Here is a 27,407-nt window from a genome sequence, read left to right as displayed (position 1 = left end):
AAAAGGTTAGATTTTAGAGCTTAAAAATTTTAGATTTTTTTGATATTAAAATAGCTGTGGTTATGTGTGACTTCAAAGATCTGATGTCTTTGTTTCTGAATGGGATGGTGAGTGGGTTTCAGTTCAAGAGAAACTGCTAGGGTAGGATAGGAAAATGAGTTGTGTAGGAGAGGAGATGGGATGGGGTCGGTGGGTAGAGAGGAGGTAATGGGGGTCTGTGAATAGCAGTTTTCTGGAGTGCAGGAAGAAAACAATACTTCTGTTTTTTCTTGTTAAGTCCACCTTTCCTCCTCCATCCCTCTATTCCTTTCTTCCCTTTCTCCTTTTCCTCTTCCCTTTTCTCTCTTGAGTTTTCTCCCCTCTTGTTCTCGATTTCTTTCATTTTGATTTCTCACTAAGGTCTTGCTATGAAACCCATGCTGGCCTCAAATTCACAGTACTTTTATTTCGGTCTCTTTGGTGCACTTAACATCAATTTAATGTTGACACAAAGTTGGAAGAAAAAAAAGGTTATATGGTTCTCGCTTTTACCACTGATGCTGACACTTAAGACTGTCAAGTTGTGTGGCCGGCCACACAGCTTCCACCTCAGTTATTCCACACAGCTTCCACCTCAGTTATTCCACACAGCTTACACCTCAGTTATTCCACATAGTTTACACCTCGCCTCTTCTCTTCCTGTTGTGCTAAGGCCTGGTGCTGCCTTCCTTGTCTCTGCTGGTGACTGTAGTTACTGGACTTACTGTATTGGCCAGTATTGGGTTTAAATATGGTACAGGGACAGTGCTTCACCTACTTTTCATGGTAAAGCATTCCTCATTTCAATTCCTTTAAAGAGATTACTTCTTTCCCTAAGTTGCTTCTGGTCTTCTGTGGCATATAAAGGACAACCATGGGTCTTTTTTTCTCGGAGTCTGAGTCATGGAATGTGTAAGAGGGAGGGATCATGATTTGTGTCTACCTGGCTTCCTGTAAAAGCCAGGGAGTCCAGGATGGTGCTATTACAGGACGGTGGAGTTGAAGCGTGAGCTCTCACAAGGGACTAACTTGCTCTGGCTGTAGAGACATGATTCAGCATGCTTGGTCCCAGTGCTTAACGTCAACTCTGATGCAACTTCTGGGAAAATTCTCGAATGACCTAAAGCATGTTAGAAAGGAGCCAACCACATCCTTCTTTAAAAATAACCAGAGCGATAGGTTTGAAGGCACCACACATTTCACACGCAGAACTTGGAGGAGTCAACCTGGAGCTGACTGGGAAGCCAACTCCCTGAGGATCAGCTCTCACGGTATCTAAAGATGCTGCACAAGCAGCCAAGGGAGAAAAGCAGTAGATGGACACCATCACAGAAGTCCACAGCTGGTCAAAACGCAGAGAACCGAATGTGGGGTGCCCAACCTCACTTGAGACCTCTAGAGACAACCATCACACCTGAGACTCAGGGGCCATCACAGAAGAGGGGATGGAAAAACCGGAAGAGTCAGAGGACCAGGTCATACGCTGCGGGACTGCGTCTTTTATACACGACTGGGAAGCTGCACCCACGAAACCTCGACAGTATGGCTGCCTAAACAAGACCCACACAACGGCAACGGCAGCTGACATGGCAGTGTGGAGGGGGCAGATCTCACCGTACTCCTCCCCTGGATAAAGAACTTCAGACAATTAATGGCTGATGAGAGATGAAGACTACTTGCTCCAGGGACATGCTCCCTGATAGCTTATCTAGTCCCAAGTGGTCACTCCTAACTAACCACAAACACATGAGCAACACGAAGTAGACTCAGCAGGCTGTATTTACACACACAAACACTCTCTCTCTCTCTCTCTCTCTCTCTCTCTCTCTCTCTCTCACACACACACACTCACACACACACTCACACACACATGTGCACACACCACACACACACTCCCTCTTTTTCTCTCTCTCTCACACACACACTCACACACACTCACACACTCACACACACTCACACACACTCACACACACATGTGCACACACACGTGCACACACACCACACACACTCACACACACATGTGCACACACACCACACACTCACACATAAACACTCTCTCTCTCATACACACACACCACACTCACACACTCACTCACACACACTCACACACTAATGATTAATAATAATTAAGGAAGAAGAGATTGTGAACTTGAGAAGGAGTAGGGGGCATAGAGGAGCTGAAGAGGGGGGGAGGGCCGGGTGAAATGATGTAATACGGTACTTATGGATGCAATTCAGAAATATGTGCAAAAAAAAGATAGCCGCAAACTACCAGGTTCGGTGGCACACACTTTCAATCCCTGCACCTAGGAAGCAGAAGCAGGTGGATCTCCGGGAGCTGGAGGTCAGCCTGGTTTATACAGCAAGTTTCAGGCAAACTAGGGCTGTATAGTGGTGGTGGTGATGGGGGAAGCATGGCAAACTGAAATATTTTGTTTTCATTTAATTCCACTCAGTGAACCAGAACCCCTCAAAAGTGATCCCAAATTGAAAAATTAAAAAAAATTCACTTCCCATGAAGTCAACCAAAGGGTTAACCCCGGCGTCCTCTGCTTTAAAATGAAGGATGTTGAGAAAGAAGTGTTGCTGCACTGAGCCTTCAATGTTGCTTGTGCATGCTTAGCTCTCATTCCTGAGAGAGCCCAACTCCCTCTGTGATGTCTCCCATTGCTGATTGTTTAATCTCTGGGAAAAACAGCTGGCAACTCCAAAGGCGCTTGCTTATCCTCCTCAGTCCAGGGCAGCTAGAAGGTTGGCCAGTAGACGCTAGCTGGCTTTTCCTGTGTTGATCACCTCTACCTTGATTTCCACAGAAGAAGCCATTCTTCAGTAGCAGTCTCGTGGGAGTCCCCTTTTGTTCAGCCTGCCTGTGGTAGCAGGTAACTGGAGGAGGAGATGCTCCTCGGGCTCAGCTCAAGGAGTGCCCCCCCCCCCCCGTTCCCGCCCCGCCCCCGCTGCAGGGGTAGCGGCTTTCTTGACGTGACAGCATCCTTTTCTGAAGACTGTTGATTCTGGTTGCCACCCAGCAGCTTCCGGTTGTGGTAAGTGGTCAAGGGTGTGTGGTGTGTGTGTGTGTGTGTGTGTGTGTGTGTGTGTGTGTGTGTGTGTTGCTTTTTTTTTTCTGGGAGTTGAACTTTTCTAGGATGGCCCCCTAGAGAGTCATTTTTTTTTCTGTAATTACAGGCGCTTTCAGTCCTGCCCTGCTTCAGCGTGGGTGTGCTCACCCAGTGGATGCTTGTTTGATTTATCTGCATTGCTGGGAAACCCCCTCTCTCCAGGAGAAAGTTAGATCCAGGTTGAGGTGAGTTGGTGGGAGACCATTCCCTGGCAAAGGAGGTCAAGTGGAGTTTGCTCAGACTTACTGACATTTTCCTTCTTCCAAATTCCTGTTTTGGTTTGCTGTTTCCCTCTGTTTGGTTGAGCCTTAGTGAATATGTCTTGTTTGCCTTGTCCTAAAAATAGTTTCGGGGGACATTAGTTGAGGACAGGGGATAGGACACTTACTTTTCATTGTATTTGAGATTCAGACTTTTATTCTGCAAGGGTCACGTCTGAAGTGCTGGACAGGAGCATCGTAGAGAACATCTTGAGACGTTTGAGAGTGTTGGGTGGCAGGTATCTTCTGCACAGCCCGAGGTCCCGTCCCATTTATTCTGTGGTTAATTCATGCTTCCGATGTACGGTTTGCACTGGCCTGTGTTTCTGAGGCTCGAGGGGTAGATTTTCAGTGCTAAGGTTTGTTTGAGGAGAAAATTTCATTCTTCAACTGTTTTGTGCATAGATACAAGAGAGTTTCAGGTCTCAGGTTAGCAATGAGCTGTCTGAAGAAGAAACTGGTGAGAATTGTTATTTGGGGATTGAAGGGTTTTGAGACAAGGGTGAAGGAATAGTGGGGTTCATGTGGGGTACGAATGAATGCCTGTGCCTACACACTGCCCCTTCTCTAGTGTGACTGTGTGTCAGCCTCCACTGGAGAGGACAGCCCGGTGGGATTTTGTTCAGCCTCATTCACTACTGTATTATGTACTGCTTGATATAGCATAAACGAATCCTTCAAAATAGATCAAGTGATATTTTCTGCCCTTGGGAGATTGTGCATGAGTGTGTGCTTAAGCACAGGAGTGTTTTGTTCACGTACAACCACACAGAAAGCTTCATTAGTAGACAATACTTGAAGTAAGACATCTTTCCCTCTCCTTTTTCTTTTACTTATTTACCACTCCACCCCCCCACCCCCTTCTTATTTTGAGAAAGAATCTTACCGTGTAGCCTCAGGTGGCCTGGAAGTTGCTATGTGGACCAAGCTGGCCTTGAACTCACAGAACTCACAGAAATTCACCTGTCCTGCCCTGTATCTAGGTTTCCCTCCTTCCCTACCGCTCTCCTTCCCTCCCTCCTTCCCTCCCTTACTCCTTCCCTCTCTCTGTTCCTCCTTCTCCTCTAGCCTCAGTTTTTTAAATCAAATGCACATTCCAGACACCCCTGTGTAACACATCTGTTCTGTTTAAGGACTTCTGGAAGGCTAGCAGAGAAAACAGCAGCTTCTTAGTTATCTTAAATACTTTACATGCTAGTAAATATGTTTGTGAGTAAGTATTAGCCTGAGCGCTCTGTTTTCCAGAAAGGAGTTTCTCCGTTACCGTGGGCCCTTTCCCTTTCCCTCTTCTTTACCCTCTTCAGTGCGGTTTTGCTGAGGGCCTCTCCTGTACTGGGCCCTTCCTGAACCAGCCTTTGAAGGGTGAATTTCCCTTCGCTCTATCATTGCTCCTTGATTAGCTCCTTCTCCTCAGCCCCTGGCCTTCCCTAGCTGATGATCTTTCTTCTGGTTCTTCCTCAGGGAGGCCATTCATTCCCAGGGCTTCAGCTCTGGCTCATAGGCCCTCCATACCACACCCACACATTTGTCCGTTCTGTTTGGTGTTAAAGGTGATCTAGAGGCTAATGTAAGCCTCTTGGATTTATCACTGTGCTTTTCTATTTCTGATTCTGTTGTTCCATGTCCTCCCCTTCCTTGTCCACTGCCGTCACAGTCAATGTCATCTCTATCCCTGTAGTGTTCAAATACTAAGGCCTAGTCGTCACCCGGGCCCTCTTGGTTCTGACCCCAACATAAGGATGACATATTGACAGTGGTGAGTTAGTCACAGAGACACCTATGCATGTAGCTCTGCTTTATCATTGTCATTGATAATGTCCTCAAGGCTCTTTCTCTGTGGTCTGTGCTGTGATAGTAATCTTTCAAGCACTTGGGCATGGGCTGGACAGCTGCACCAGCTTTTTAAAACACTTGATATTCTTACAGAGGACCCAGGTTCAGTTCCCAGCACCCACTGGACACAACCATCTGAACTTCCAATGCCAGGGCATCTGATTTCCTCTTCTAGGTCTCCATAGATAGCAGGCAGGCACGTGGTGCCCATGCATACATCACGGGAATACTCACACACAAAATTAAAAATGATACTAAAAAAGAATGAAAATGTATACAGCAGACTGGCACAGGGAGGCTTAGAGAACAGTAACGGTGACGAGTGGGGGCAGTTTAATCATTTTGTTCTCATAGGTCTTCCCTGTCTTTGTTACTGGCAGGGCTAACCACATGTAATACTGTGTCATTTCATATATAAAGTGGGGACAATGATGGCTTCTTCTTTAGAGTTCTGGTAAAGACTGAATGAGACAATATAAGCTGAGGGCTTAGCCTTGGACCCAGTGTGTGTGTGTGTGTGTGTGTGTGTGTGTGTGTGTGTGTGTGTGCGTGTGTGTGTGTGCGTGCGTGTGTATGATATATATCAGCTTACTATGCAGTCTTTTTGTATTATATTAAGCATGCAGCCATCACCCAAACCGTAAAATATTAAATCCTCTCTTCCTCCTGTTGTTCACCCACTGCCTGTGTCCTCCCCTGGCCAGCCAGCTTCCTCTTCTCTTCCCTTCCTCTCCTAGCCTGACCTGCTGCCTTTCTCTACACTGCTTCCTGCTCCTCCTCTCTCTTCTAGACAGACCTCCCTGCCTCTGTCATCTTCCTTCCCCTTATCAGTTCCCTATTTCTCCACTAGAACTGGAATCCGGCTCCCCACATTTGATCCTGCTAACCCCTAACCTCGGTTTTCCTTCCCCCATCTGTGAACTTAGCCTGTCAGCATGGGCTGGTGAGGAAAGAGACGAAAATGAACTCCTTTAGAAGCTCACAGACTGAGGGGAAAGAACAGGTGAATACACAGAAATAGAGAATAGAGAATAGAGAGATGATGGAGACGAAAAATTGAGATAAACATATAAGAGAATAACTTATTGTCGAGGCATGGTGATTGGACAGTTACTTGCTTACACGTTTGGCTGCATTAGCCATTATTTCACACACACACACACACACACACACACACACACACACACAGACACCTCCCCCCCACACCACACCACACACACACATTCACACACCACACACACACACACACACAGACACAGAGACAGAGAGACAGAGAGATAGAAAGAGACAGAGAGAGGCTCACTTCTATTCTTGTACACTGTGTGAAATCTATGTGCACTATGATTGTAGATAGCTGTCACTGGAACCGAAAGTCATCACCCATACCTTCTGCCCTCTTTCTCACACTCAGCTAAATTCATGCAGGGCAGAAGCCTGGCTTTCTCCTTTCTCTCTTTCTGGTTTCATTTCCTGTGGTTAAGATTCATTAGGATCTCCCTTGTTCAGAGTCTATCTGTGCCTCAAAGATCTGGCACTGGGGGCTCTAAGGGCCTGCCCTTGAGCTGGCAGACAAGGTTGACTATAGCTTGGTGGCCAGGACTCCATGTCCATGGGAAATTGGATCTATGAGATTTTTGCTTCTGAGCTCTGGGAGCCTGGGGCCTGAGGGGAACAAGGGTCAGTGATCGGAGACGAGCAGGCCGTTCCTTCACTCCATCCTCCTAGTCTTCCCACTTCAGATCTTACTGCTTTGGCACGTGGGGTGTCAAGGTTCACCCACACACAACATCTGGGAAGCCATCAACCAAAGGGACAATGGAAGAAAACCTAGGGGACAAGTAGAGGAGATTGAGAGATGTGTAAGAAGAGAGGAGGGGCACAGGGTGGCGAGGGGAGTGGGCTGGAGAGGAGGAAGTGGGAGGGGCACTCACGAGGAAGCCATTACATGTTACAGAACCGGAGATTGAATCTTAGGGATACAGGCTGCTCAAAGCAACATCTGTTTCTTTAGCTCACCTAGGCTGGTCACTACCAAGGCTTACAGAGATTCACCTTAGGTTCTATAGTTACACAGGAGGGAAGCAGGAGTTCCAGATGTCAGAGGGCACACTTCTAACCACCCCTACCTCCTGGTCCCGAGCAGCTTGGCAGACTGTGACCAGATAAGACCTATTGTCTTGTGGATTTTGGACAGCACTTTAATAGAAGAGGAATATCTTTCTGAGGCAGACAAACTCTAGTTCAGGACATGTATGATACACAGCAAGAATGACAACTTATTAGTTTAAAACATGTAAAACAACCATCGTGAGGACCAGATGTTCATTTTAGCATGACTGGTGTGTTCTTTCCCTGAAGGCTTCTGTGGGAAAGCAATTTATTACCAGCAGGTTGCTTGGTGAGTGTGGAACTGGAGCAGGGGGAATTGTCTATAATAACCTAATTGCTGAATGGGCTACCATCATTAGAGGGAGTTTCTAGTTTACTCCTTAGCTTAAAGCACGGAGTCACTTATCCCTAGCTGTGCCCACTTTCACCTTGAGGAGAGACCTCCTTGCCGAATAGCTGTGTGGAGGAGGTGCCCTTTTCCCACCCGGCTGCGTTCCTAGGTGTCTTATTTAGTTATTATTTCAGTCATGAACTCCTTATTTTCTCAATAAGGACGCATCAGTTTGCATCCTCCTTTGATTTTTCTGTTTTTTTAAAATTTGTTTTTTTAGGACAGTTATTTTTGTGAGCAAGATTTAAAACTTGAACTAGAAATGGAAAACAAAAAAAAAAAGAGAAAAACAAAAAGAGAAAGGACTAGAGGCACAGCTTAGTGTAAAACAAACAACCAACCATGTGTGTCAAGGGAAGAAAATCTTTTTGGAAGTATAACTGAGGTTTTTAAAATACTCATTTAATTTAAAATTAGTACATACACACATATCTGTGTGCATGTTAACTTTCTTCTGTATTTTCACACTCATACAGAATACATATTTACTTACTGAGGTGAGCCTTCTCTCTATATCTCTCTATCTCCTGTTTATCTATTTGAATTATCTGTCTATATCAGCCTTCTATCTACCTATGTCTGTCTATTAATTATCTGCATACCATCTGTTTATAGATCATCTACTTATCTCCTGTTATCTACTGGGGTGTTTATTTATATCAATCTTCTACCTATCTACCATCTATTTATCAGTCATATTTATGCTGCTAGAACTTCTACAGGAGGGAACCATTTTATTGATCCTTTGAGTGAGTCGAAGCCAAGGGTAAGATATGATGTATCCTACAGTGAAAGATATTTTACCCCATTTTACATGATTTATGGTAGTTTTAAAAAGTAGGGCAACGTAGCCCTGGGACTCTCATCCACTTCAGCACTTACATGTGGCTGGGTTCAGAATCCTGAGCTCCTACTTCTGGGGCTAGAGTTTACTTCTCACAAACTTCTGTCACCCGATTATGTGTTTACTGTATTTCCTCAGACCTCCAGTGACCCGGTGTTCGAGAAGAGATGACTTTCTCTTTACTCTGAGGCCTTTTTTGGTGGAGTAGCTACCACGCAGAGTATTTTGGAGAGTTGTTGGACAGGCAAGGATGAAAACACCCAGGGCTGGCTAGATGGTTTGGAGGGTAAAGCACTTGCTAGGTAAGCAAGGGCCATGAGTTTGGACCCTCAGAGCTTGCAGAAGCCTGGTGTGGCAGCATGCATTGGTAATCCCAGTGTTCCTACAGGAAGATAGGAAGTAAGGGCAGAAGACCCTCTGGAAGTGTGCAGGCTAGCTAGCCTGGTCTATGTAGTGGAAGTGTGCAGGCTAGCTAGCCTGGTCTATGTAGTGGTGAATAAGAGACCCTGTGTTATTCAAGGTGGAAGGCCAGGTCCAACTCCAGAGGCTGCCTTCTGATATCCACATGTGCACTGTGGTACACTATCACACTCATGTGCATGAACACGCACACACACACACACACACACACACACAGAAGGATGAGGGTGTTCCATCTCTCTTGATGGCCCCATCCTTCTATATACTACCATATTCTCCTATCTCCTAAACACCCTAAACCCAGATGAGGAAGAGCGTCTAAGAATGAGCACATTTTGGTGAGGAATAGGAAGAGGATTATAGGACTTATAGTACTGAAAGAAGTTTTATTTTCTTCAAGTTTGACTGATGTCTGCTGCACCGACCTCAGTCTTCCATAAACTATGCCTGCTTGGGCACTGTTACAAAGAAAGACTGGATTGGTGGAGATGGGCTTTAAAGCGAATTCTTTCTGTTTTTACTCTAATACTTCAGAATTTAAAGCCCTCGCAAGTAAGATACTACTGAGGACAAAGTTTCCAGAAGTCACTCAGTAGTTTAATCCGCACAGCAAGGGTGATGTCATACTCTGAGGTATGGAGTAAAGAATATTTCTACAAAAGTAAAAGTGTTTAAAGTTGAAATGGATTTATTCACTTGCTTTGAAGTAAATGACTCCAAGACATGTTGGAAGGAGACAGTGAGGAGTGAAAGTGAAAGCATGAGGCCGTTGTGGAGTAAAGAAAGTCTGTGAGGGAAAGTCTCCTCATCTTACAGGAGTTTTGAAAAAGAGAAGAGCTTGTGGAGGATCTGAATAAGAGAAGAGAAAGTTACATGGCTCTTCTCCCATAGTTCCCTTTATAGTCCACTTTAGCTGCACCCTTAACACTGGTAATCAGTTAGCACCATTCTCTCAGCCATCTGACAAACCAATAAGGGATTTTGGTCCTGTGAAAACAGAACATGTTGATTTAGTCCCCAGGGACAATTTTCATGTCTTAACAAGGTGGCTTAGACTTCTTGATTAGTCTTTCTCTTCTGGCCAGATGGGGCCCCAGCAGCATCAGATGCCATCCTCACAGGTGTTGTGTGTTCTCCCTCCTGACGCCATTTAATGTCTGCTCTGGCTCCTTTTGGTGACTATCTTGTGAAACAAAGAAGTGACGATAAAAAGGCTGTGCATGGTGGAAATACCTGTAATCCCAGCAACCAGGGAGCTGAGGCAGGAGGACTGTTGTGAGTTTGAGGCTAGTCTGGGATATATAGCAAGTGGCAGACCTTCAGATCCTGTATCAAAGTAGATAAAAACAATAAATAAGGAAACCAGAGAAAAGTCCCATGGGAGGACTGCTTTGCCTATGGTATATTTTCCAGAGGAAAGACCAGCATTTAAAACAATCCTTTGTATTTTATTAGAAACGGATTGCTTCTGGAGTAGAGATAGTCATTGCCTTTAGCTGTGTACTCGTCAGTGAGACCATCAGGCTGAAACAGGTAGTCCCAGACACACAGCTACACAAATGCTCCTGCTTAAAATCAGAGAGTCTCAAAACAAAAAGAAAGGCGTGACTGTGGGAAAGAAACTTGAGGGGAGGCGGGGAGCATGGCAGGGGTGAGAAGGTGATAAGGGAAGGTTGGGGTGATCAAATGCACTACATATGTGTTTAGAATTGTCAAAAGAACACATCTAACCAGCAAGAATGCTCCTCCTGAGAGCTCCAAGTTCTGGCCACTCCTCCCTTCTTTCCCATGCTCTTCAACTTGCTACGACACCAAACGCATTCATCCTCTTTTGTCCTAATCTGCATTAAGGGTGTTTAGGAGATAGTCGTACATAGAAGGACAGAGGCTAGCAAGAGAGATGAAATACTCCCAATCCCCCAGGAACCTCAAACAGGGATGACAGATCCAAGCCACCCTGGTGCGTGAGGCCTAGAAAGAATAATTGCTAAAAGAGAGGTATGTCCACATCCCGTTTCTTAGGGAAACAGAAAGCATCATTCATGCATTCATGGTCAGTAAACACATGGAGTAGCATCGTGAGCCAGGCATGTGTCAGGAACAAAACCATGGGCCAGGTGAGGGGGTTCCTGTGCCACTGGAGTTTGGGAAGTAACGAGAAGACAACGTAGTAGACAAATACAGCCTAGAGTGCCATGGACTCTGAGATGAACAGTACCAGGTTTTGTGGAACACATCGGAAGTGGCTCATGGAGGAAGTACCATATGAGTTAGTACATGAGTTGAAGAGGGTGGGGCTGAGGTTACATGGCTATAAGTATAGGGAAGAGGCATCATGAAGGTCCCCAGATGGAGAAAGGCTAAGCTGAGTATTTCTGAAGTGCAGACGTGAGGAGCAAACAGAGGAGCGTGGGCAGTGAGGGAAGGAGGGAGAAACCAGGTAAGACACATGAGCAGAAACAAGACGGTCGACGTCTTAGCTGATGTGTTAAACTTTTCTTCCCTAAAGCTAATGTGAGGTCTTCTGGGTTTCTTAGTAGGGTCATGGCATGATGCCTTTTCCCTTTAATGAGGATGTCTGTAGTTTTGATGTGGACCCTGGTCAATAACTTCCCAAGTCTGGACCGAGGCAGGCCTGTGAGGATAAGCACAGAGGAAGAATGATCTATGGTTAGCCAAAAAGTCAGACGACCCCCACTGCCTAGGCAGGGATGTGGGTAGAGAGGGGAGTCTTTAGAGGGATGGACTGGGCAGCCTTGAAACTGATGGCATGGACAGCGGGAGGAGCAGGGGAGTTTCCAAATGGTTTATAATTACTCCTGCTTCTAGTAGCACAGGACAGCAATAACCAATCTTTTTGCTTAGATTCATCAGTTTTACTAATCTGGGCACTAGGAGAGCCTAGATTCCTACTATCAGTGCCTCTTTTTGTCAGGCATACCCCAGGGTGGTAACGGGAGACAAATGGACAGTTTCCGGTGTTTTGGGCACCAACGGATCTGTACTAGAACCGTGGGGCTTGATGAACTTCCTTTAAACGTCTTTTTCTTGTAACTGCTAAGCCAAATGTACCATTCTTCCTCTTATTTGGTGCCTGTGTGGCCAACCACACAGTGCTTCTCTCAGTGCACTGCATATGCTCTGTATGTAACTTCTCTGGGCGGGAAGCAGATAGATACATCATTTCTCTTTCCAACCAGCAGAATGCCGTCTGTCCACTCCATACTCCTGCCTGCTCTGTCACTTGTTTGCAAAGCTTCATGTGCTCTTTTGCATGGGCTATGGATGTTGTATGTAATCTGTTTGTGCATTTGCTCGTTTTAGATCTTTGATAGGGTTTATCTCATAAAAAAATTAGGTCACACACAGGAAATAAAATAATGGTATTGTTTTAGTGTGTTGGGTAGCAACCAAGAGAAGGGTGTATATATGGCTAAGTGAATAGAAAAATTTTGGGTTGTGGTGAGTTGCAGTGTGGTTAACAATTCCCTGTTCTGTATGGCTCCCACATCTAGGAGCAGTGGTCAGCTCAGGCTGTGAGGAGGGGCTACCTAGTCTATCCAGCGAAAGGCAGATATTTGCTCGGCCCTAAGATATTCCAGTTGCTAGTGTTTGGGATGAGCTAGAAAAGTTGCCAAATCCACTGCACACATATGTGCTTACCTGGGGTTGCCATAAGGCCTGCAGTGTGAAGTTCAAAAACTCCACTATGATATACTTGAGTCTGCTGAGAAAACTGGCAATGGACAAGTTAGCAGGAAGGAGAAAACGCCATGACCTTCGGCGATCAGTCACTAATAATTCAGGATACCAGGATGATGGATGACCCAAAGATAGATCCAGGGTGAACAACCCACTTTCGTGGGCTGTTTCGGTGAAGCAGAGGGGGTCATATGGCCTTTTGAGGGGACAGAAAGGGTCTGAGGCAACAGAAGACGATGAAGTAGAGGATGCCCAGAAGACCTTTCTGTCTAGATTCTTCTCGGCTCTCATTGGTGGACTCGTACCCTTTAAGCAATGGGGGGAGGGAAGGTATTAGGATCTATAATCAAAAAATATGTCAGAGGACTTCCTCATGGACAGTTCTATGCAGGAATATGGATGAGGGTGCTTAGGGAGAGCAATTTAGCTCTTGTGGCTAGATTTGAGGGAGAGGGGCTCTGGGTTCTGTGACCCTTCCTAGGGAGGAGGAATTCTCATGTCTGAGACTCCTTTGAGCTGCAAGGAAGAGGGGATGAAAGATGAGAGCTCAGAGAGCAGCAGGAGACGAGAGAGAGACAGGTATTGCTTCAAGGCCTTCACTTCAAAGTATGGCTTTTCTGAACCCCAGTATATTTGTAATGCAAACATGCATTTTTTAATGGCAAAGAATTATTATTATCTGGTTAGATTTAAGCATTTTAATCTAGATGTATTGTTCTTTATTATGTCAGCAACTTATCTAAATTTGTGTAGAAAGACACAAAGGGTTGAAGAGGGTTAATATGAAGATATTGACCATATTTCAAATACTAATGTGTGTTTCTCTCTTTTTAAATGTAGGCCAACACTCATGACGCGGTGAGAACTCGGGGTGATGATGTTCTGCAATGAGAAGAAGCTCCTTGGTAAGGCTTGAACTCTTCAGATGACACAAAACACTAGGAGTGTCATCATATTTTATACTGTAGGTTCGATTTAGTCAGAAAACTTAGACACTGATTGTAAGTTAAAAAAAAAACTTCGGGCTGGAGAGATGGCTCAGTGGTTAAGAGCACTGACTGCTCTTCCAGCAACCACATGGTGGCTCACAACCATCTGTAATGGGATCTGATGCCCTGTTCTGGTGTGTCTGAAGAGAGTGACATTGTATTTACCTAATAAAATAATAATAATAAAAAAACAAAAAAAAAAACCAAAAAAAAAAACCAAAAAAACTTCGACAATTGTGTATATGGGCATGCCTGCTGAGGGCACGTGAAACGACATCGAGACGTTTCTAGCATCTTATTAAGTTCCTGTGCGTGTGTTGCTGTGGTTGCTCTCTTGGAATCCCCAGTCACCTTCAATTTGCTTTTGCTGATTTTAAGGTGAATAGAAATGGCATAATGTAGCATGTACTCTTTCATCATGATTCTTCTGCTTCGTGAGAAGACTTTGCTGTCAATTTGTGTGGTTGTGTCACCCTGTGTGGTTGTGTTGATTTGTGGGTTGTTCCTCATATTTTCACTTTAAAGAAGTGTTTTGTTTCAAGAATACATAAATATTTAAAATTGGCTGAGGTAGCAGAAACACCTTTTTTGTTTGTTCGTTTGTTTTAGTAATCAGTCTCCTGAAAATAGGTTAAGAATACTTTATCTGAGGTATTTGGGACCAGAAGTACTTCTGGATTTAGACTTTGTATTTTTTTTTTTTTTTTTTGGTTTTCAGATTTTGGAATATTTGCATAGACCTTTCCTAATTGAATACTCCTACCCCGGAAAGGCAAAATCTAAAATTCTCCAGAAATCTTAAACTTTTAAGTATCATGCCAATGTTCAAAAAATTTGAGACTTTATAGCCTTTTGTGGCTCAGAATTTTAGGCTGGGGTGCTCCGCTTGTAGTAGTAACGGTGTTCAGTTTCAGAGAGTGTCCTGGTCAGGGGTCTGTTGCTGTGGCGAGACACCATGTCCACGGGCGTTCTTATAGGGAAAGCATTCAACTGAGGCTTGCTTTAGAGGCTTAGTCCATTATCATCATGTGGGAACATTGTGGCATGCAGACAGACATGGTGCTGGAGAAGGTGAGAGTTCTATGTCCATATCTGTAGGCAGCAGGAAGAGAGCCCCTGGGCTTGCTTTGGACTTTTGAAACCTCAAAGATCACCCCCCCCAGTGACACACTTTTTCAAACAAGACCATACTTTCTGATCCTTCTCCACTAACCCTGTTCTCTGGTGACTAAGCATTCAAATATATGAGCCTGTGGAGTCCATTCTTATGCAAACCGCCACAGAGAGTACTGACTTTTCATTTGATCTTAGTCAGTCAAGGACAACTACTGTGTAGTTTTCCCTTCAGTAGACACTCCACATCTTATTACTAAGATTTCTTCATTTTTTTGATGACAGTGTTTAAAGGTGTAAAAGGTTGAATTTGACTTTACCTTATCTCTCCTTCTGGTGACATCTCTAGCAGACGGTTGGCTCTTGTATCCACAATTACCTCATGATGCATAGATTCCCTTGTTGGACACATTGCAACATTGAGATCATAATGAGCTTAATTCTGTCCCAATGTAATGTCTATCTGCAGATTTTATTTATGCTCTGTATGTGTGTGTGTGTGTGTGTGTGTGTGCATGTGCATGTTTGTGTGTGTGTGTGTGTGTGTGTGTGTGTGTGTGTGTGTATGTATGTGAAGGGGCTCTGTTGATATTTCCTACGAAAATCTAAGACTCTACAATTCTTCCCATTTTTTTTCCTTGTCACATGAAAAACTTTACACAAGTCACTGTTACAGTGTTATTGTGTAAACACGAGATCAAACAGCTTGAATGTGGCTGCTTCCAGCAAGACCTGGTGTTGCAAGTCTTTGTTAAGACCATGGTCCAAAATCCAGATCTAATTCTATGAATATTTAAAACAATTTCTGTGTACACACGGATGTAGACATGGAAAAAGTGGGCAAAAATGTATACTTTATTAAAATGAGACATTGGGGGGGAGAAAGAGGGTGATGGGGAGACCGGTGGTTTGTTGGGAGGGGGTATGACTTGAAGCACATGTAGAGTACTGCATTTGATGAAAGAGGCCTGTTCTCTCTCTCTCTCTCTCTCTCTCTCTCTCTCTCTCTCTCTCTCTCTCTCTCTCTCTCTTCTTGTACCTGGGTAGATCCATCTGTAGTTTCTTAGTCACCTTTGCAAAACAGCATTCGTTGTCTCCACACTCCCAGACTCGTCATCGGTGAGGTAGGCCCATGTTTCAATCTGCCCTGACTGCATCGTCTCCCTCTGGCTTTGCGTCCCCATTTGTAAAGCGAGGCTGGGAATGGCATGTACTTAATAGCATCGTTTTGATCATTCCTGAAATAAACGTCTGGGAAATACTCTGGCTGTATCGAGATTTTAGCAAGTGCTCAATAAACATCAGCTCTTGCCATTATTTTTATAGCAAACATTAAGACTCAGTTATGAATCATGTATAGAAAGCAACACAACAGGGGCTTATCTAAAGATTTTATTTGTAATATGTAGAATCCAGTCCAGGTATACCAGAAGGATGAATCCACTGTGAGGGAATGAAACTTCTAATACATTGAATTTCCTGACTCTTTGGACCAGATGAATATATTTACATTGGCTTATCAAAGAGGAAAACAAACCCCAAACCCTCTAGCATTTGCTTGAATCACCTAACTTGCTTTCTAAGCTCTTTTGTGAGTGTGCCCCCCCCCCCCCACAACTGTGGGAAGATTTCTTTTTCTGGCTTTAATTCTCTTTACTATTTAAACGTGCATTAATCCCAGAAGCTGCCAGTCACTGTTGCATCTCATTAGGAACATTTATCAGTCCTATCAGGATGTGTCCCTGGAGTCAAATCAGAAAGGGTGGAGGTTGGGCTCATTGCTTTAAAGCTCCCCTACTCACTATCCTCTGTCTTTGGATTAGGCTTCCAATCAACAAGATTTTGATGAAAGAAAAGATTAAGGAAGGGAAAGGCTTAGGTTATTGATTTAGTTTGATGGAATATTCTAAAAATACTCTCCTTCAAAATTCCCCAAACCTAACAATCTCACCCCTTAAATGATATTACATGTTTAGAGACAATCTTTGGTGTTTGGATGCATTCCAAACTAACTTCAGAATCTCAGCCTGTGACATCAAGGTTTTACACAGGGTCCCCAACTTCTCCAATACATGTTATTGTTTAATAACATCAGCAGACATAAGTGTCTGAACGTTGTCTTCTAAATCACATTGGCCAAAGGAAGAATGCAGTGTAGGCAACTGAAGGACTGTGGTGTCTCACACGTCTGTGCTCACTCATGGGTCCTAGGAGGACCTCCCACTTCTCCATCTTATGATTGCTCTGAACACAGAGTTCCTGCTCTCCTTAGAGTCCAGTGATGAGCGGTTAAGATCCTCTCACAGACAAACTGATTAAAAAGAGAGGTTTAAGTGTCTTGCTTACTTTTGCTGGCTGGGAGAGAGAGAGAGAGAGAGAGAGAGAGAGAGAGAGAGAGAGAGAGAGAGAGAGAGAGAGAGACTGACTCTGTAATTTATTGTGCACTGTGATGGAAAAGAGCCCAGATTAGCATGGCCTTCAAGGGCCAGAAGCAGAGTTGATGATCACTGGAAATGTTCAGAAAATTACTTCAAGACCCTCTTGGAAGACAGCAAAAATCAGCATTTGGATGACTCCCCTTTACCTATTTTGTTTTTAGTTATGTTTAAAAAGACTTTTTGAATGCATTTGTTTGAGAATTTCATACATATATAAATTTTGGGATAATTTTCTATGTAAAAGGTGTTCCCCACATATTTCCTAGTTTAATGATCACCACACAAAGGCGATGCTTTGCTGAGAAGTCACAGTGAAGGAAAGGCTGTGAGTTAACGTGATCCTGCAGGAGCTGCAGGCCCAGCCTTTGTCTCGACTCCTCTTCCCACCTGAAGGCTTTCTTTGTCTTTGTTTTTCCTAATCTGACTCTTGTTTAATGGGTCCTAAAATCTTGTGTACATGAAACAGCACCTTAACTGTAGTTAAAAGTCCCAGAAAATAGTGTCCTAGAGGTCCCTCTCCCCTTCTGGATTTGTGATCTGACAATGCTTTTGGATGCATTGAATTGTGTCTTTCCACTTCCTCACACAGTCAAAGCTTTTTTTTTTTTTTTAAACCAACTTGGAGTGAATTTAGTAAATTACTAGCCCCATCAGATAATTACTTTTTAGGGTTAGGGTGGGATTGGGGACTATAAGCTAACCATCTCTAGTCAAGGTTGAATGTACCATGATTTTCAATGATTTCTAACAGCACTTTCAATCCTTATTTGGTCACTGTGGAAATCGGAAACAAGCACAGGGTGAAGAGACAAGGGTTCTTCCAGCACTGCATTGCTAATCTATTTGTTTGAGGAAAACATCACATATTATTGGCGTTTGCAACTTTGGGGTAGTAAAGATTATTTTATTTTACTTTATTTTTGTTCTTTATTTGATTATCTATCTATCTATCTATCTATCTATCTATCTATCTATCTATCTATCTATATCTTATGTTTACATCTGTGCACATGCCACAGTACATGTGAGAAGGCCACAGGAGATATACATATATATGTATATATATGTATATATGTATATATGCATATATACCTTTACCTATATCTTTATATATGTATATCTTTGTGTGTGTGTGTGCATGTGCACGTGTGTGTGCATGTATGTTTGTGTGTGCTTGATACCTGTGGAGATCAGAAGAGAGCATTAGATCTCTTGGAATTTGAGTTACCCTTGGCTGTGAGCAGCCATATTGCTGCTGGGAACCAAACCAGAGAACTCTGCAAGAGCAGTAAGTGCTATTACCCACTGAGTTATCTTTCCTGCATCAGAGTGAAGGCTATTTCTGTCATCTACATGGAGTAGGACTTTGAAGGCATTCCTTATTTTTATATTCTGAAGTGGGTTCAGAATCAAGTCTAAGAGAATTCTTCCTCTTCTGTGGTACCTTCTGGAATCACTAAGATACTTGATGTTCTGTCCAGTCACATGTGTCTGCCACAAATCAATGGCCACCTAATAATCAACCTGACGTGTGTCACGTGGGTCTTCCATTCAACCAGTAACATGGCAAAGCAGCTCGATAGCCATTTTCTAGGATGGTCAATTCCAAGCTCAGTTCATGTAGCGTTCAGCACAATTGAAGTTGAGTAAGAACAAGTGGGGTGCTTGTCTGAAGGACACATTCATCTGAACACCCCAAAGAAGTCCTTGATTCAGTTGGGTGAGCAGAAAAGGGGGGCAAAACTCCTTCTGGGCTGTTTGGGGTGATATCCTTGAGCTGTTAGGAAACACCTCTAAAAGCTTCACCTTCATGTTATTTATGTCAAACAATGAGTTCTTTATAAGAAATTAATGTCTGGGGGCTGGGGATTTAGCTCAGTGGTAGAGCGCTTACCTAGGAAGCGCAAGACCCTGGGTTTGGTCCCCAGCTCCGAAAAAAAAAAGAACCAAAAAAAAAAAAAAAGAAATTAATGTCTGAGCTATGAACTAAGATTTTGCTTTTCATAAGAAGTGTGTATTTTGGTTGTTGTTATTGGCAGACTGTTGTGTATAATTTACAAAACTCATGCTTGCTCCTTGCCCGGTGCCATGGCCTGTGCTATGCTCTGAGATCAGCTGCCAGCAATGGCCGTCTTACTCAGCCCTCAAGGCTGCCTTTGTTAGTCAAGCAGCCCTGTTCTCACCCAGCTCCACCAAGTCACCATCTCTAATGCCCCCACACCCCCTTTTCTCCCCAACACTGGGAACAACCAGGACTTTTGTCCCCAGTGAAGCACTCTTTCTACTCCTGCTCACCTAAGTCACTGGAAAGGAAAACACCAGACAGTTGTAACACGTTAAAACCAGTCAGGTAACACAACTGCTGGGCGCAGAATCTATTGCTCTAAACTCATCAGCTATCCTATATCAGAATTCCTCAGGTGGCTGAGGCTGCCACCTGTTCTACTTGGCCCAAGGCCTTACATGGTATGGCTTCTTTCCCCAAGGTCTGGTTGGAAAGCCTTCTCTTTATCTCCTCCCCTCCTCTTCCTCCTGGGACCCAGAAATCCTACCTTTTCCTCTTTACACAGTGATTAGCTTCCACCATCTTTATTGACACAGTCATGAACCAATTAGGGAAACGACACCTTCACCTACAGCAGACTGTAAAATAAAACTCAATGATGGGGCTGGTGCGATGGCTCAGTGGTAAATGTGCTTGCAAGCACAGGTCTGGTGAGCTGAGTTTGGTTCCTGGTACGTATGTAAACCTAGAAACAGAGAACCGACTCTACAAAGTTGTCCTGTGGCCTTCTCACATGCACCGTGGCATGTGTACACAGATGCATGCACATACACCACTTATGCAATAATAGTAATAATAATAATAATGATAATGATAATAATAATAATAATAAAAGTGAAAAGGTAACAGACAGTTTGTCCGTTAAACTGGGGGCTCACTTTGAGCAGGTGTGTGGGTCATGGCTTTGGTTGGCCACCATCTTTGCTTCTGTATCTTCTATATACATTGCTATTAAATTTTAAGCTGTTATTTGTTTCTTACACATTCTTAAGTGATTGGCTTGGAGATGATCTTTTATGGAGACCAGAAAGCCCATTTTCCTGAGTTCTGATTTGAATCTGGTGGGTCTTTCACTTTGAGGACTGACATCTTACTCTGGGCCAGAAAAAGCTGTGTGAGTTTGATCGTTTCCTCTTGTTTCCTCTCTACATTCCCTTCTTGGTTTTCTTTTTTATAGTTTCCTTCACCTTACAATTCTGATATACATTTAAATCAAGTTTTTCTTTTTTTTTTAGTTTTCTTATTTGAGACATTTAATAGAACAGTATGTTTTTAGTAACAATACTTGATTATATTATAAATAAAGACTTTAGAATTTGAAGAATTTGTTTTTTAGAAAAAAAACCAAAGATTTTAGGAAACAGTAACAAATTGCTTCCTACAGTGCTTCTTTTTTTATTGGATATTTTATGTATTTACACTCAAATATTACCACCTTTCCCCCCCCCGCCCCTGCTTCTATGATGATGTTCCCACTCCCACCCATGCACTCACACCTCAATACCCTGGCATTCCCCTACACTGGGAATTCCCCTTCATAGGATCAAGGACTTTTACTCCTATTGATGCCAGACAAGGCCATCCTCTGCTACATATGTGGCTGGAGCCATGGGTCCCTCCATGTGTACTCTTTGGTTGGTGGTTTAGTCCCTGGGAGCTCTAGGGGTTCTGGTTGGATGATATTGTTGTTCTTCCTATGGGGTTGCAGACCCCTTCAGCTCTTGCAGTCTTTTAATTCCTCCATTGGGGTCCGTGTGTTCAGTCCTATAGTTAGCTGCAAGCATCTTCATCGGTATCAATAAGACTGGCACAGCCTCTCAGGAGACACCCATATCAGGCTCCTGTCAGCAAACACTTCTTGGCATCAGCAATCGTGACTGGGTATTGTGGCTGCATATTGTTACTTCCCTTCAGTCTCTGCTCCACCCTTTGTCCCTGCATTTCCTCCCGTGAGTATTTTGTTCCCCCTTCTAAGAAGGACTGAAGTATCCACATTTTGGTCTTCCTTCTTCTTGAGTTTCATATGGTCTGCGTATTTTGGGTATTCTAAGATTTCGGGCTAATACCTACATATCAGTGAGTGCATATCATGTGTGTTCTTTTGTGATTGGGTTAGCTCACTCAGGATGATATTTCAAGTTCCATCCATTTGCCTATGAATTTCATGAAGTCATTGTTTTTGATAGCTGGGTAGCACTCCAATGTGTAGCTGTACCACATTTTCTATATCCATTCCTCTGTTGAGGGACATCTGGGTTCTTTCCAGCTTCTGGCTATTATAAATAAGGCTGCTATGAACATAGTGGAGCACGTGTCTTTGTTATATGTTGGAGCACATTTGGGTATATGCCCAAGAGAGGTATAGCTGGGTCCTCAGGTAGTACTATGCCAATTTTCTGAGGAACCTCCAGACTGATTTCCAGAATGGTTGTACCAGTCTGCAATCCCACCAACAATGGAGGAGTGTTCCTCTTTCTCTGCATCCTCGCCAGCATCTGCTGTCCCCTGAGTTTTTGATCTTAGCCATCTGACTGGTGTGAGGTGGAATCTCAGGGTTGTTTTGATTTGCATTTCCCTTATGACTAAAGATGTTGAACATTTCTTTAGATGCTTCTTGGCCATTTGATATTCCTCAGTTGAGAATTCTTTGTTTAGCTTTGTACCCCAATATATTTTAGGATTATTTGGTTCTCTGGAGTCTAGTTTCTTGAGTTCTTTGTGTATATTAGATATCAGCCTTGTATTGGATGTAGAATTGGTAAAGATCTTTTCCCAATCTGTTGATTGCCATTTTGTCCTAATGACAGTGTCCTTTGCCTTCCAGAGGCTTTGAAATTTTATGAGGTCTCATTTATTGATTCTTGATCTTAGAGCATAAACCATTGGTGTTTTGCTCAGGAAAATTTCCCCTGTGCCTATGTGTTTGAGGATCTTTCTCACTTTCTCTTCTTAGTTTCAGTGTATCTGCTTCTATGTGGAGGTCTTTGATCCACTTGGACTTGAGCTTTGTACAAGGAGACAAGAATGGGTCAATTTTTGTTCTTTTACATGCTGACCTCCAGTTGAACCAGCAGCATTTGTTGAAAATGCTGTCTTTTTTCCACTGGATGGTTTTAGTTCCTTTGTCAGAGATCAAGTGACCATAGCTGTGTGGGTTCATTTCTGGGTCTTCAATTCTATCTCATTGGTCTGACTGTCTCTGTAGAAATAATATGCGGTTTTTATCATGATTGCTCTGTAATACAGCTTGAAGTCAGGGATGGTGAGTCCCCCAGAAGTTCTTTATTGTTGAGAATAGTTTTTGCTATCCTGGGGTTTTGTTATTCCAAATGAATTTGCAAATTGCTCTTTCTATCTCTATAAATAATTGAATAGGAATTTTGATGGGGATTACATTAAATCTGTAGATTGCTTTTGGCAAGATTTTTACTATATTAATCCTGCCAATCTATGAGCACGGGAGACCTTTCCATCTTCTGAGATCTTCTTTGATTTCTTTCTTCAGAGACTTGAAGTTCTTGTCATACAGATCTTTCACTTGCTTAGTTAGAGTCACACCAAGGTATTTTGTATTATTTGTGACTATTGTGAAGGGTATCATTTCCCTGATTTCTTTCTCAGCCTGTTTATCCTTTGAGTAGAGGAAGGCTACTGATTTGTTTGAGTTAATTTTATATCCAGCCTCTTTGCTGAAGTTGTTTATCAGCTGTAGGAGTTCTCTGGTGGAATTTTAAGTATACTATCATATCATCTGCAAATAGTAATATTTTGACTTCTTCCCTTCCAATTTGTATCCCTTTCCCCTTTTATTGTTGTCTTGCAAGGACTTCAAGTACTATATTGAATGGGTAGGGAGGGAGTGGGCAATCTTGTCTAGTCCCTGATTTTAGTGGGATTGCTTCAAGTTTCTCTTTATTTAGTTTGATGTTGGCTACTGGTTTGATGTGTTGCTTTTACTATGCTTAGGTATGGGCCTTGAATTCCTGATCGTTCCAAGAGTTTTATCATGAAGGAGTGTTGAATTTTTTCAAATGCTTTCTTAGCACCTAATGAGATGATTATGTGTTTTTTTTTCTTTGAGTTAGTTTATATAGTGGATTACAACGATAGATATCCATATATTGAACCATCCCTGCATCTCTGGGATGAAGGCTACTTGATTGTTTTGATGTGTTCTTGGATTCAGTTCTCAAGAATTTTATTGAGTAATTTTGCCTTGAAATTCATAAGGGAAATTGGTCTGAAGTTCTCCTTCTTTGTTAGGTCTTTGTGTGGTTTAGGTATAAGTGTAATTGTGGCTTTAAAGAACAAATTTGGTAGTGTTCCTTCTCTTTCTATTTTGTGGAATAGTTTGAAAAGTATTGGTATTAGGTCTTCTTTGAAGGTCTGATAGAATTCTACACTAAACGCATCTGGTCCTAGGCTTTTTTTGGTTGGGAGACTTTTTTTTTTTGCTTTTTTTTTTTTCGGAGCTGGGGACCGAACCCAGGGCCTTGTGCTTGTTAGGCAAGTGCTCTACCACTGAGCTAAATCCCCAACCCTCGGTTGGGAGACTTTTAATGACTACTTCTATTTCCTTGGGACTTATGGAACTATTTAGATGGTTTATTTGATCCTGATTAACTTTGGTAGCTGGTATCTCTATAGAAAATTATCCATTTCATCCAGATTTTCCAGTTTTGTTGAGTTCCAGTTTTCCATCTTTAGTAGTAAGATCTGATAATTTTTTGAATTTCCATAGTTTCTCTTGTTATGTCTCACTTTTCGTTTTTGATTTTGTTAATTTGGATGTTGTCTCTGTAACCTCTGATTAGTCTGGCTAAGGATTTATCTATCTTGTTGATTTTCTCAAAGAAACAGCTCCTGGTTTTGTTGATTCTTTGTATAGTTCTTTTTGTTTCTACTTGATTGATTTCAGCTCTGAGTTTGATTATTTCTTGTCATCTACTTCTCTTGGGTGTATTTGCTTCTTTTTGTTCTAGAACTTTCAGGTGTGCTGTCAAGCTGCTAATGTATGTTCTCTCCACTTTCTTTGTGGAGGCACTCAGAGCTATGAGTTTTCCTCTTAGCACTGATTTCATTATGTTCCATAAGTTTGGCTATGTTTTGCCTTCATTTTTATCAAATTCTAAAAAGTCTTTAATTTCTTTATTTCTTCCTTGATTAAGTTATCATTGAGTAGAGCATTGTTTAGCTCGCATGTGTATGTGGGCTTTCTGTTGTTTTTGTCATTATTGAAGACCAGTCTTAGTTCATGGTGATCTAATAGGATTCATTGGATTATTTCATTCTTTCTATCTCTTGAGACATGTTTTGTGACTGATTATAAGGTCAGTTTTGGAGAAGGTACCATGAGGTGCTGAAAAGAAGGTATATTCTTTTGTTTTAGGATGAAATGTTCTATAGATATCTGTTAAATCCATTTGGTTCATAACTTCTGTTAGTTTCACTGTGTCTTTGTTTAATTTCTGTTTCCATGATCTGTCCATTGATGAGGGTGGGGTGTTGAAGTCTCCCATCATTGTGTGTGGTACAATGCATGCTTTGAGCTTTAGCAAAGTTTCTATTATTAATGCGGGTGCCCTTGATTTTGGAGCATAGATGTTCAGAATTGACAGTTCACCTTGGTGGATTTTTCCTTTGGTGAGTATGAAGTGTCCTTCCTTATCTTTTTAAAATAACTTTCGGTTGAAAATCCATTTTATTCTTTATTCCAATGGGTACGCCATCTTGTTTCTTGTGATCATTTGCTTGGAAAATTTTTTTCTAGCCTTTTACTCTGAGGTATTATTTGTCTTTGTCACTGAGGTACATTTCCTGTATGCAACAAATGCTGGGTCCTGCTTATGTATCCAGTTTGTTAGTCTATGTCTTTTTATTGGGGAATTGATTCCATTGATACTAAGAGATATTAAGAAAAAGTGATTATTGCTCCCTGTTATTTTTGTTGTTAGAGGTGAATTTATGTTTGTGTGGCTATCTTCTTTTGGGTTTGTTGAAAGAAGATTACTTTCTCACTTTTTGTAGGGTGTAGTTTCCCTCCTTGTGTTGGAGTTTTCCATCTATTATCCTTTGGAGGGCTGGATTTGTGGAAAGATATTGTATAAATTTGGTTTTGTCATGGGATATCTTGGTTTCTCCTTCTATGATATTTGAGAGTTTTGCTGGATATTGCAGCCTGACCTGGCATTTGTATTCTCTTAGGGTCTGTATGCCATCTGTCCAGGATCTTCTAGCTTTCATAGTCTCTGTTGGAAAGTCTGGTGTCAGAATTCTAATGGGTCTGCCTTTATATGTTACTTGACCTTTTTCCATTACTGCTTTTAATATTTTCTTTGTTTTTTTGCATTTGGTGTTCTGACTATTGTGTGACAGGAATTTCTTTTCTGGTCCAATCTATTTGGAGTTCTGTAGGCTTCTTGTATGTTTATGGGCATCTCTTTCTTTTGGTTAGGGAAATTTTCTTCTATAATTTTGTTGAAGATATTTATTGGCCCTGTAAGTTGCAAATCTTCCCTCTCTTCTATTCCTATTATCCTTAGGTTTAGTCTTCTCATTATGTCCTGTATTTTCTGGATGTTTTTGGTTAGGAGCTTTTTGTATTTTGTGTTTTTTTGAACTGTTGTGTCAATGTTTTCCCCTGAGATTCTCTCTTCAATCTCTTGTATTCTGTTGGTGATGGTTGCATCTATAACTCCTGATATCCTTCCTAGGTTTTCTATCTCCAGGTTGTCTCCCTTTGTGATTTCTTTATTGTTTCTATTTTCATTTTTAGATCCTGTATGGTTTTGTTCAATTCCTTCACCTCTTCGGTTGCATTTTCCAGTAATTTTTAAAGGGAGTTTTGTGTTTCCTCTTTTTCTTCCCCGTTTTTTCTTTATTAACTTGAGTATTTCTTATTTACATTTCGAGTGTTATTCCCTTTCTGGTTTCCGGGCCAACATTCCCCCTAATCCCTCTCCCTCCCCTTCTTTATGGGTGTTCCCCTCCCCATCCTTCCCCCATTACTGCCCTCCCCCCAACAATCATGTTCACTGGGGTTCAGTCTTGGCAGGACCAAGGGCTTCCCTTTCCACTGGTGCTCTTACTAGGCTATTCATTGCTACCTATGAGGTTGGAGCCCAGGGTCAGTCCATGTATAGTCTTTAGGTAGTGGCTTAGTCCCTGGAAGCTCTGGCTGGTTGGCACTGTTGTTCATATGGGGTCTCAAGCCCCTTCAAGCTCTTCCAGTCCTTTCTCTGATTCCTTCAACGGAGGTCCCGTTCTCAGTTCAGTGGTTTGCTGCTGGCATTCGCCTATGTATTTACTGTATTCTGGCTGTGTCTCTCAGGAGAGATCTACATCCGGTTCCTGTCGGCCTGCACTTCTTTGCTTCATCCATCTTGTCTAATTGGGTGGCTGTATATGTATGGGCCACATGTGGGGCAAGCTCTGAATGGGTGTTCCTTCTACCTCTGTTTTAATCTTTGCCTCCCTATTCCCTGCCAAGGGTATTCTTGTTCCCCTTTTAAAGAAGGAGTGAAAAATTCGCATTTTGATCATCCATCTTGAGTTTTATGTGTTCTGTGCATCTAATTCAAGCATTTGGGCTAATAGCCGCTTATCAATGAGTGCATACCATGTGTGTTTTTCTGTGATTGGGTTACCTCACTCAGGATGATTTTTTCCAGTTCCCTCCATTTGCCTATGAATTTCATAAAGTCATTGTTTTTGATAGCTGAGTAATATTCCATTGTGTAGATGTACTACATTTTCTGTATCCATTCCTCTGTTGAAGGGCATCTGGGTTCTTTCCAGCTTCTGGCTATTGTAAATAAGGCTGCTATGTACATAGTGGAGCATGTGTCTTTGTTATATGTTGGAGCATCTTTTGAGTATATGCCCAAGAGGGGTATAGCTGGGTCCTCAGGTAGTTCGATGTCCAATTTTCTGAGGAACCTCCAGACTGATTTCCAGAATGGTTGTACCAGTCTGCAATCCCACCAACAATGGAGGAGTGTTCCTCTTTCTCCACATCCTCGCCAGCATTTGCTGTCACCTGAGTTTTTGATCTTAGCCATTTTCCTCTTTAAGGGTTTCTACTTGTTTCCCTATGTTCGCCTTTATTTC

General features: G+C 42.6%; 1 protein-coding gene across 9 annotated transcripts in view; it reads left to right on the top strand.

The window, feature by feature from the left end:
• The first annotated feature begins 845 nt into the window (after positions 1-845).
• Positions 846-27,407, top strand: part of Atp8b4 (ATPase phospholipid transporting 8B4 (putative)) — a 204,028-nt gene continuing 177,466 nt past the window's right edge. For 2 of the 9 annotated variants that reach the window (XM_039106846.2, XM_039106847.2), the window contains exons 1-2: positions 3,127-3,319; positions 13,534-13,598. In XM_039106846.2, coding sequence (XP_038962774.1) covers positions 13,568-13,598 — 31 coding nt within the window. In that variant the 5' untranslated portion in view covers positions 3,127-3,319; positions 13,534-13,567. Of the gene's footprint in view, positions 3,060-3,124; positions 3,320-9,391; positions 11,432-13,533; positions 13,599-27,407 lie in introns of those variants that run through there. The other 7 variants (XM_039106842.2, XM_063285310.1, XM_039106844.2 and 4 more) reach the window with 7 other exon arrangements.

Source organism: Rattus norvegicus, chromosome 3, assembly GCF_036323735.1.
Source record: "Rattus norvegicus strain BN/NHsdMcwi chromosome 3, GRCr8, whole genome shotgun sequence".
NCBI classification, from domain to species: domain Eukaryota; kingdom Metazoa; phylum Chordata; class Mammalia; order Rodentia; family Muridae; genus Rattus; species Rattus norvegicus.
The sequence above is the reverse complement of the archived record's forward strand: the minus strand, read 5'-3'. Positions and strand labels throughout refer to the sequence as shown.